At 42.7% G+C, this 12,240-nt stretch overlaps 1 protein-coding gene across 1 annotated transcript in view; it reads left to right on the top strand.

Annotated features, from left to right (window-relative positions):
- The first annotated feature begins 426 nt into the window (after positions 1-426).
- man1a2 (mannosidase, alpha, class 1A, member 2) overlaps positions 427-12,240 on the top strand; it is an 84,746-nt gene continuing 72,932 nt past the window's right edge. Inside the window, exons 1-2 of the mRNA XM_069533325.1 lie at positions 427-764; positions 2,575-3,097. Of these exons, the coding sequence (XP_069389426.1) occupies positions 2,784-3,097 (314 nt within the window). The 5' untranslated portion in view covers positions 427-764; positions 2,575-2,783. The remainder of the gene's footprint in view (positions 765-2,574; positions 3,098-12,240) is intronic.

The following is a 12,240-nucleotide window of genomic DNA, read 5'->3' as shown; positions in this document are numbered from 1 at the left end:
GTAAAAGCATAAATATTTTCTAACTCAACATCTCCAGCTCTACAAATCTCCTCCAGAGAAAACTACAGATTCAGTCGTACTGTATATAAAACAACTATAGCACATCAGCTGATTACTGTGTATCACAGTACTAAATGAATACGTCAGTATTAATTATATTATATATTATCACAATACTTTAATCATGGAAATCTGCGTATTTGGAAAACGAGTATTCCTAATTATATTATATATTATATTCATACATATATGATACATGCTATAAGAAAATAAATAAATTAACTACTAATAATAATAATAATACTGGAAGGATATGTTGACAAATTAAATAATTACTACAAAAAGTCAAAAATCCAATTATAAAAATAATAAATCATAATAATAAACGAATGGCTGAACCGAGCGGTTCCATTACGTCACTGAGTTAAGGGGTCGTTGGATCCATGTTATAAAATGATCTCACGCGGTCCTCGTCCCGGTGACAGTGTCAGACGGTCCCTAACCGAGCAGGCTGGGTAGTTGATGCTGGATCACCGAGCGGCAGCGGCTCCCTCAGTCCGTCGCTGCGGTCCCTCACAGCGGACACACGTCCACATCCTCCCCGGCGTCCTCGGCTGTTGCTGTGCGGCTCTGAGCTGGAGGCTGGACGGTTCGGCCGGAGCGGGCTACGGCGGTGCGGCCACCCGCGGACATGAGGACACCCGCCACGGCGGCTTCTTCCGAAAGGCGGACCTGGAACCTCGTCGATTTTCACCGAGCTAAAGGTGTTGATGCAGCGGCATGAAGCGGCGGCGGCGGCGGCGTCCACACAAGAGACCCCCGCCTCTTGTCACTTCACCACCACCAGCTAGCTAGCTAGCTAGCGTTAGCAGCCCAGCGCACTAGCTAGCGGGCTAACTACCACCGTAACGGGGCTGTAGGTTCCCCAGCGCAGGCTTCATCGCGGGGTAGCTCAAATGTCAGCGAGCCTTAACGCGTGTGTTGGAATATTTAAATATTTTTGTGAAACCGTGTTTCCTCCCGAGCGCCCCCCGGCTCTTCACTCACCGCCGCTCATATCGCTTTTTCTCCCCTGTTAGCCGTCGTTAGCCGGGTAAGTTAGCCGCTCGCTTCCTCCGCCAGCTAGCATCTTTGGGATCGGCTGAGGAGCTCACACAGACGGGCTCTGTCAGAGAACGAACTTGGTATTCAGCGAACAGACACCGAGGCGTCGTGGCTCCACGCGGAGCCGGCGGAAAACTACTGGATTAAAAACACCGAATCAACCGAGACACGTTTAAAACCAGTTATTGTTAGATTGTTGAGGAGCTGCTCGCTTTATGTCTCCATCCATCCTTCACATTAGCTCTAGGAGCAGCTGCACATTTGCTCCTTGCATTTGTACATAAGCAGCCACAGGGGTATAAAGAGCCCTCATCTTTTTTAAATAACAGCCACATGGGCAATTGGTGGAAGGAATCGAACACGGTACGTGCATGCACAGTGCTCATCTTGCATCCTCTGCCTCCTGCAGCTGGGGTTAGTAATGTATGCGGACGGACGGCAGGATGTTTTACATGTTGGCTGGAGTTAATCTGGACTTGGATCGTGTTATCTTGCCACAGGAATCAAACATAGAAAGCAGCTTGATTCTGCAGTGTTAGTGCTGCAAGAGATGCCAGCTGACAGGGAGCAGTTGTGTGATGATGGTCTCAGATGCTGCACAGCCCCGTGATACTTTAAGCCTCTGGAAAATATGTTTTGTCATCTTTCTCATGGCCAGAGGATTAAGTGTTTTGTGTGTGTTTGAGGGAGATTAATTCCCGGGGTATTTATTTATTTCTGGGAGGACATGTTGTTGGATTGTTTTTTCACTCCAGTATTTCAGCCCTCACTTGATAAGTGATGCACACGCCGCATGGATGTGAGGCTCGGTAGAAGCGTGCTCGGTGAGATGATGCTACTTGTGTTAAGGGGGCATGCTGCCAAGGTTGAGAGATAACAAAAGGAAAGAGTCTAAAGGGCACCGGCTCCTCTATCCTGACAGAATACTGTCTGTCTAAGTGGCTGTAGTTGGACTCCCTGGATGAAGCCTGGGGTTGTAAGCCTGCCTTCGGCCACGTGTCTCATCAAAACCCTTTTGCTCCAGTAGGAACAGCAACCTCTGACCTTACAACACACGCACAAAATCTGTTGACCAAGATTTGGATCTCACAGTTGATATATGATTTTCTATTTTTGTGGAATTTCCTACCCATGTGCAAAAGTTCCTCCAAAACAAGCCTCCCTCCCCCTGAGACACTTTTTTCCAAGGATGTCGTTACTACATCCTGGGCTTAGCCCCGCCAAAATAAATACAAACAGGCCAGAGCAGTTTTTTTCCTTTTACAGCAGAATGATAATAGGAGCATCTCACGAGTGACGACGCTGCACTGTGGCGATAGGTCTGGCTCTGTGAGGCTAGCATGGAGGTTGGGTGGATGAAATGAATCTAGAAAAAGATCAGATTCATAGTGAAAGGTTTAGCACAGTAGTAGTAACCAGTAAACCTTGTAATAACTTCTAACTCCTTTTCTGTAATCTCCATTTTCCCAGAATCGTCATGACCCTTTTCCTGCTGACCAATCACTCCTTATCTGAGGGACCTGGGCCCTTTCTGATTTCTGGACTTATCAACGCAGAGATGAGATAATAAAGTCAACCAGCTGGTGCATGCTGCTACAACAACTCTTGCAGCACTTGTAAACCCACCCCACCCTGCCTCCAACCCCTCCCTGAGCAAAATTAATTCCAACTGTGGAAACATGACAACACCGGCTCTCCTGCCGCTGTCGGGCCGCAGGATACCCACTCTGTCACCGGGTGCCTCCTCCTTCCCGCACCACAGAGCTACGCTGAGGCTCTCCGAGAAGTTCATCCTCCTCCTCATTCTCAGTGCCTTCATCACCTTATGTTTCGGGGCCTTCTTCTTCCTCCCGGACAATTCCAAGCACAAGCGCTTCGACCTGGGCTTGGAGGATGTGCTCATCCCTCACATTGACTCGCCCAAAGAGGGGAAACATGCGTCTGGACAGGTGGTCATACATGGACAGGGAGGACATGACGAGCACAGACATAGGTAAGTCCGTACCTACGTCGATATTTTCCTGTTGTTTGATGGTATTTCATGTTTTTCTTCTCCTAAAGGGCTGAAAAATGACTTATGTGAAACATTAAACAAGATTCCTTTAGAATGAGGTGTATTTTTCAGCCTCTCTGTCCAGTCACATCACATACGGAGTCCACAAAGGCTGGTGTAGTGCCTGTCATCCCCTCAGCTGTCTGCTGTGACACCCGGGGGTGGAGTAGTTTGTGTAGGGATGTTCTGAGCGTACACGTCGGCAAACACGTTCCTTCCCTTCCCTTCCCTCCTTCTCTTTTTCTCTTGCCCTTTGTGTCTTCACTGGGTGTAATAGTTTAAATCCATGCATAACAGAGGTTTCTTTATCACCTTAGCTCCTCTGCTGTTGTCTCGTCCCACAGGCAGACATGGTTGAACTTGATGAGCTAGAACACACTGGCTGTTTGCAAAGCTTTAGTAGCTGCTTAAACAGGCTTGCATATTACTGCTCGCTCTGAGCCAAGTACTGGTAAAAAATTTTGGCTGCCGCTTTTACATTTGACATTTGGTTTGTCCAGCCTCTGTGGCAGGTATCCAGCCACTATCGGCTCTTTTTGTTCCAAATATTATTCTGCACTGACCCCAGTTATTTTAAGGGACTTTCACCACATTGATGTTTAATTACGTACTGACTGCCAACAAATTAGTTATGGAATCAAGGTTATTTGTGTGAAAATGGTCAAATTATTCGACTGAAACTGTTGAACGTTATTATTTAGCAGTGAAATAATTGTGATTTGAATGTCAGGCACTGTGGGTTTTCAGAGCCTCTGGGCTTTTGAAGGATTCAAACTTCTAATCACATAATGTGATTAGAAGCAGCATTGGTTGAGTTGTGTTTTTTTTTTTTTCTTGACCAAACACTGATGTCTCAAATTAAAATGCACAAAATGCCAAACAGTAGGTGGAAAGGATAATTTTAGAGGCAGGGTCTCCTCCGTGCTGATGAAGAAGGTCATTGGTTTTTACAGAGTGCTGGGCAAGGTGTTAAAAGCAATTTCTCAAACACTCTCACAGTGGGTACCATTAAGTGTTGCCTCCTCATCCCCCATGGTGCTGTTTCATTTTTCCATCATGTAAGCTCTCTAGAGCTTGGGATGCCGCCTGCTTGGAAAAATGTAATTATTATTGTCCAGCAAAACGTGACTGGGAAACATTTTTCGACCCCTTTTTCTCCTCTTTTATTTTTCATCCAATCCCAGTCAGTCAGTGTCGATGCACATTTATATTGTCCGTGATTAATGCGTCTGTATTTGTTTGAATGATTTATCAGTAGGTTTTGGCCCACAGGAGAACCTCAGGGTACAGCAACAGAATCCAGACAGTGTTTGTTTCCTTGTAATGAACTGAATCATCTCTAACAGACGGAATCTGACTCATTTTATTGTCACTTTTCAGATCTGTGATCCTCTTTGTATATATTTAAAGGGAAATTGCAGCCAAAGCTCACATCCTTGGGAAGTATTATGGTTATTTTGAAATTCAGCATTCAGAATTAAAAAAGTATAGTGATCTATTTATTAGCGTTTTTAAGAGTGTAACGAGACACATTGATTGTAATGGACTAAAGGGGCTTAAGATCTCTTTAAATATGTTTCATGCTTATGTAAATCATCAAAAATGCTCCATGTGGGTTCCACCTCACGTAATCATTTATGTGACATTATGATTTTTACTTTTCTTTATCGACTCACAGCAGCTTATGGAAATATGTTCCTGTCTGGTATGGCTGCCTCAGCTGATCTTAAAATCATCATTGTGCACTCCAGAGGACGACGGTTCAAACAGCCTGTGGAAAATGAGGCGTGCTAGCATTTAAAGAGACCCTCAGGAGCATAAGGCAGAAGCGTAATAATAATAATTTCACCTTTACTTTATTTGGCCACAGAAACAGCTCTGTGCTCACGCTGTTAATAGTCTTATAAAAGCCTCGGAGAGAGCAAAGGTTACTATTCTGTTTGCCGTGGGGAAATCCAGTTGGAGATGTTGACTGTAATTCAAAAGGCCTAAAATATGGGTAAAGGTTTCGCAGTTTGTACTGAATTATATTCCCAGTTTGCAGCTGGCAGTGTTTTTGTTGTGCCACCAAATCGTTTTGGGGAACACTGAGGAAAAATTATGTCACCAGAATGTGATGACTCACTTAGATGGTAATACTACCAATCATTTCCTAATGTATTAAAAGATTATATTTGTAGACATACTACTATACTGATTCTAAAACGATTTCTGCTTAAGCTTGAATGGACATTAACTATTTTCCTGCTTTAATTACAAGAGCTGTGACTCCTGAACACAAATGTCTAGTTTTTGATGGACAGCACAACCTTTAAACAAAAGATTAGGGTCGGCTCAGAAGAACAAATATTTCTAATGTCATCCAGCCATGCAGATAGTTTCAGTTTCTTTTAGAAGGTTTTAAGATGTCCACTGCTGAGAGTGCCAATCCAACACAATGAAGGTTTATGTGCGTTGGGGAAAAAAAGTCCTGGATAATCCTCAGACCTTCGTGCCAGCCATCCTTATTGAAATCAATTTTCTACTCAAGTATTACTGCCAACTGAGAATTTCTGCTCTCAAGGCGGTCTGTTAGAGTGAGGAAAGTGATCTCTCCATGTAGAGATTATTACTCCGGACAAGTCTCATATCGTGTTGGGGTGACAACAGCCATCTTGGCAACAGTATTCTCCACATCTCAGAAATACGTCGAGGGATGAATGTACAAAAAGTTTGACCAGATTGTGATACGACAACACTGAAATCAGTCTCAGGGGTCGATCTTGACATTTGACCCTGAAAAACGTTATGTAATGCAGACTTTTTAGATTCGTCCATGTCCCATCTCCTCACATGGAGGAGGTGGGGTTTATGACCTGCATGGCAGCCAGCCACCAGCCGGCGATAAGGAGGAGATGATTTAGCTTCACGTTACTGGAGCAGTCATGTCGTCCATCTGTAAACTCTAAACAGTTCATGCTTTTAACTGGTTGCTTAATGGCCACTGGAGATTCGTGCGTTGGATTACGGCAAACTTCAGTGGTCTGCGTTTCTACTGTGTGTGTAGTAAATGTGTATAGAGAGACTCATACGTTGGCTTCATATAATCCTTTGACAGATGAATTGAGAGGAGAAACCTTTGGATTGCTGTTTGGGGTCCAACAAATCGCTCGGGTGTAATACTCTGTCAATCCCAACGCACTGAGGCCGTCACTGATCCCACTTTGGTCGTTTTGGTTTTGCTCAAATCACGGGAGCCGCCAGGAGCAGTGCACTTCATCTGAGAGGGGGGCAAGTGGATGTGTTAACCGAGGCAGCGACATTTCAGCTGCAGAATTGCTGTTGGGAGGATACGGCGACAATGTGGAGGCCGGGAAAAAATGTCTTATTATGTGGTCTGACGTGGACATCGTGCATGTTTTGTAGTAATGGGTGTGGACTGAATACTGCAGAGGTAGCAGAGCAAAGCCGAAATACGAAAAGCCTGCTGTGTGTAGTAGTATGATATCGTTGCGGACCCTCCAGGATGTGGCAGAATTTCTTTGGGGTTATTGTGAGTTGTGACCTGAAATATCTGATTTCACAGCAGCTTTTCTAAATAACTGTGATGCATGTTGCAACGCTTCGAGGCATTTCTTTTTCCTCAAAGCTTCCACATCATCAAACATCTGATTTATTTTATACTTTATATACTTAACCCTCACTTTGCTTACTTTGTTGTCATTTATTGGAATATCTTCAAATGCTTCATATTTCTCTGTTCAACCTAAAACATACATATCTGTGGTGTTCCCTTAATAAAGAACCCTGCATATCTAATCCACCGCACCTTGATTCTTCCGGCTCTGCCAGTAGATCTGCTCTAACAACCTCTGTCACGGTGGTTTTTTCTGGTATGTGGTTGCGTCTCAGCTGTTCTCAGGGTGTGTTTGAGGAATAAAAGTATTGGTCAGTTGACTTTTGTTGACCTTTGCGTGTGTGTGATTGCAGTTCACCATAAAAACTACAATCCCTTCCTTTCTTGCATATCATCACAGAATCGCATTGCATTGATTCGTTTATGTGACGTTGCATTTGCCCGGAGCTGAAATGATGGTGATAAGCACCAATAAACCACAGAGACATAAGCAGTTAACTGTTTCACTCATCTTTTCAAGCAAAAAGTTCAAACGTCAGACTCTTAATTGTGAGGACATTACTGAGTTTCTCTGTTTTTCAGTCATTTTGATCTGAAAATCTTTGTGTTTTGTTTCTGCTTGTTGACAAAGCTACTGGCAGATGTCGCCTTGTTCTGTGAGAAAGTCTGATAACGACATTTAATTGACTAAATGCTTGATTTGAAAAATGGGAATGGTTTCATTGTTAATGAAACTAAGCTGTAGTTGCAATCTACATTTGCCACATTAGAAAATAAATGTATAATAATATCAAATCTTGTTTCTGTGGTGTTAGAGGGATCTCGATTTAGAAATGATATTGGTCTGTGTTATTCTGTCCGTGTTTGAACGTTCATGCTGGCTCCTCGTCAGTATCCAGTAGCTTCGACAGTCTCGCCATCTGCCACCGAAACCAACCAGTGTTTGGCTGTTTGCTTGTGTTTTTTCAGTGAACGTCCAGTCATTAGTTAGAGCGGTGTTCTCCTGAGGAAGATGCATATCTCTGTTTTGTTAGGACAGTGCTTTATCCCACATCATTTCTGTCGCCATCAAGAGGGAAATATGCAGTTGGGTTGTAATTAAAATTTTCTCCGCTGTGCAACTTCATTTGCAGATCAGGGATTTGGCACAGCACTAATATGCCAGTGTCAGGCTTCTGCATCATCTTCACACTGATGGAAAAAAACTGCCCCTTGCAGTTAAGGGATTGCTCAAGGCAATATCCTGTTTCCTGAATGAGGATTTTGCCCCATGTTCCAGTAAACAACCTTCCTACCAGGGGCATCGGCACACGTATGAATTGCTTATTTACTCCAACCAGGAGGTTATGTTTCCACCCATGTCTGTCCATTTGTTTATCAGCAGGATTACAGAAAAATACTGAACGGATTTCCACGAAACTTGATGGACCAAGGGTCATGATGAATGAACCCACTATATTGGCAGTAGATCCTTTAGTTCTCACTTTCTTTAACATTACAACGTAGGAGGATTTTTGACATTTTCACCATGAATCTAGATGAAAATAATCTTTAGACGTGTGTGTGTGTGCAGTTTGGTGCAGACTATTCCCAACTCCTTCTCACCCGAACCTTTTAATTATCTGACACAAGGCCCTTTGTACAATCCAGGTCTAATATGTAATTTTGTTTGGTAAAGATCTCAGTAAGCGCTCCACAGATACTGAGTTAAATTGTGTTCGGTGTCATCGTTAACACCGAGTTTAGTACCTGTTGGGAGAATTACCACACTGAGGCATCGCTGCTCTGTAAATGCTCAGATTACATTTTTCTAAATGACGAATTAAACAAATGGTTTTGAGCTGAGTGACATTTGATATTAGACAAGATGGTTCATAGATCTTTTCAAAACAAAAGCTGGAGGCCCCTTGCCATTTAACATTTTTTGAATAAGACGAGCTTTTGTTGATGTCAACTAAAGCCATCCATTGCTGCTGGTGGAAACAGTACTGCTCATGAAATGTTAGATTTCCTGCTGTTTTAACCCAGCTTCTGTCTGAGCACACGTTGGTGATGAGTCATGTAATAAACCAAACGTTGGAGGAAAACTCACATGCACAACCTTTTCAAACAGCATCCTCTTTATAATGGAGTTTACTGCTGTGGCTGCAAGTAACCTGGTTGCACAACTTATTGCCTTGCCAGTTATTGTTAGAGTTGCAGGGCCATAGCTTTGCCTTTTGCGCTCTGATACGGTCATAAATCAGCATCACAGCCCCCCGGATCACATTTAAAGCCTGGGCCAACATCAAAGTGCACTTATTTATCATATTTAGTGTGATCTTAGATATAATTTCTGTCTTCACGCTTCATTTGCCTGTCAGCCTCAAAGTAAATCTGGGTTGGTGCGGGTGTTTGGTGGTCTGGTGTATGCAAGAACCTCACGGTTAATGAAGGTGGACGAGCTTGTACGTGCCGCTCTCCCCATGACACACTCACATAAACACACACACACTGTCAAGCTCGCTCGGCCAGGAAAGAATACTGAGGCGCTGCAGTTGGTGAATAGGGCACATGACACCATTCTGGTTTGTAGATTCAACAGGGATAAAGGAGTTTAATTTCAGCCTCTGTTGTTGAGAGTGAATGGACGAGTCACCGACGTTACAAAAGGCACACATCCATCAAAACTGTTTCGAATTTTTCATCTCAAGGCCCGCGAGGCTGAGTGTATCAAGCAGGACTTTGGGTTTATGTGAGCGTAAATGGTGCTTTTAAGGAATAACTGCACTTTAGCTGTTTCCCATCTCCACGAGTGCTGTTTTTTTTTTTTTTTTTTTAAACCCCAGACATATAATACAGGGGATACGGTGATCCGTCCGTCCATCCATCCTTCCATCCAAGAACTTCAAAACACTTTTTCATGAAACTTAACAGTTATGTTAATCAGGTAGTGAAGGGGGGCCTTTTGATATTTTGGGTTTCATGATTATTATTTTTTTTCCCTTTTCAGTTGTTTCAAACTGTGACTTTGCCAAATGGAGAGTAAGGTTTGCTTTTACTCCAGAAATGTTAGTTATTTGAATCAAGTGTAAGAAAATATACACAGTGTATATTTCCCACTGTGCTGCTAAATTGGAAAACATATTTTGCCATTTTGCTGCTGCACCAGCCAGCTCGACTTTTCAAAGAGCAGACACCCACAAAATGATGTCTGGTTGTTGCCCAAGTGGCTGGAACAGTTCTCTAAATTTCAAGCTTGAACAAGGACTTGGCATGAGGTCGTTTTTTTTTTTATTGTATTTTTGAAGAGTCATGTTCACTGCAGGAGTTTGGGACTATATGAGCCAGGGTGCTGATTTCCATAAACATTTTTTCATCCTTTTTTTTTATACATTAGTGATTATCACTGGTTTATAATCACGTATGTAGAAAGTATAGTACATGTTTAAAATTGACAGCATTATGTGCAATTACAAGGCTACTGATGAGTATACGTGGTGTAATGAAATGCAAAAATGGTTTCATTTAGTCTCACTTAGGTCTGGTTTGCAGCAAACCAACCAGAGAGCCATCTTACGTTCTGCTTGAAAACCAGATGTGCTTGCAACTTGGCTGATGTGATCATGCTTGCAGCCTCTTTGTGCCGGGTGAAGGATCAGGCAAAAAAGTAATACGAGAAAAACCCACGTTCACTGAGGTCTTCTTCTTGTTCCACCGGTCCTTATTACTGTGTCTATTAGAACTGGTTTCAGAACAGATATCACTACAAGCAGAATAAGATATCAAATCCATCTTTTAGATCAATGCTCATAGTAGTTTTGTGAATACTCTACCTAATTAATTTGTGTGTCAGGAGATTTCAACTGGTAGAGTTGGTATCAGAGTGAACAGTCTGCAGAATGAGGAGCGGACTTCCATCAGACTTAATCTCCTCATTAACACTGCTGCTTTTTTTCAAAATCAGATTTGCAGTGCGTGTCTGTCTGTGTCTGTCTTTGTGTGTGTGTGTCTCATTTCCTGTCTTGCTCTCTCTGGTTTTGTCTCCCGTCTAATTCATGTGATCATGATGATGTTGTCTCTGCAGAACGCAACTGCAGCCTCTCAGATTGGCTAAAGATGTGTTTGTGTTTAGTTCAAATAAAAGCCTGTATAATCATTTATTTCTTAATGATATTTTCACACTGTTTACCAGCCACTGCAAAAATGACGTAGCCGAAACCCGATGATCGAATGGCCATTAAATGTCAGTGATAGTAAAAATGATAGTTGCAGCTTCACGGATACTTGGATTTATATTTCGAACAACCACAATCCTAAACCCACAGATACTCCGCTTACGATTAAACTTGACATGTCCATTTGTTGGTTGGTTGTTTGGTTTGTTTGATTATAAACAGGACAACACACAATTTTACTATTAACCAAAATGACAAAACACTGGAGCAAGAGACCACACATGCAAAACATCACACGGGCCCGAGCTTTTAATGAACAAGACACTCAACCTTCTTCAGCGACACTGTGTTCGTGGAGGAAATTGAATATTTTTGCACCACCACGCTGCATAAATACAACAGCCCAGCAGAACCGGGAGAAAATACTTCACCATAAGCGTATGACTGAGAGAGCCTCAGTGCTGTAGCAGAGTCCATGAGCTCACCAGTCATTTTGGCAAGCGGCCAACCATCATTTGGAGGTCTAGTCGTGTTTGGAGAAAATATCGCTGTTGACTTTAATTAATGAAAGCACCGACAACACATTTTGATATTTATTATAACGGTGGACCCAAAAATTCAGCTTGTGTCAGTAGTAAATACTTTTCTGGGTATTTCATTTCAGGCTGCTGAAATATGGGGCTTTGACACTGCTGTGTTTATGCTGGGTTTTCACTTGAGGTAACAGCAGGGCATTAGCTTTTACTCCCGACCTATGATGAATGGATCTTATCAATGCTATCCCATTTACTAGCTACAAGCTAAAACTAATTGGTCTATTGTGTTTCAGGTAAATATGGTGGACATGCACAAACTCATGTTTACTACCTCTGTATGTTAGTGTAGGTGCCAAAGGCGCAGGTTAGTCACCGGGACAATGATACCCACACCGACTAAAGACTAAAGACTTTAGAGCAAGGGCCAAGCAGGAACATGTCATTTCTGCATCATTACATCTCTGTAGGGTTGTTCTCTCGGAGAGCTATGCCTTGCTGTGTGAGGCATGACACAATTCGTTATCCGTGGTTAGTCACAAGGTCGGGAGACATTATCCACAAAGATGACGTCAGAGAACAAGATAGTAAAAAGTATGCACGCGGTGCATAAATACTGCTGTGCTGGAGAATATAATGTTGGAATCTGTGGGTTGTTGTAGTAACGGTATCTGTAATATTAAAGATCATGTTTCACCAACTAAACACAAATGGAACTTGAATTAAGAAAACATGCCTTTAAATGTAAAATGTAAAAATAAATGCTCATATTTCCTG

The sequence above is a fragment of the Paralichthys olivaceus genome, chromosome 10 (assembly GCF_024713975.1).
Source record: "Paralichthys olivaceus isolate ysfri-2021 chromosome 10, ASM2471397v2, whole genome shotgun sequence".
Classification (NCBI taxonomy): Eukaryota; Metazoa; Chordata; class Actinopteri; order Pleuronectiformes; family Paralichthyidae; genus Paralichthys; species Paralichthys olivaceus.
The sequence above is the reverse complement of the archived record's forward strand: the minus strand, read 5'-3'. Positions and strand labels throughout refer to the sequence as shown.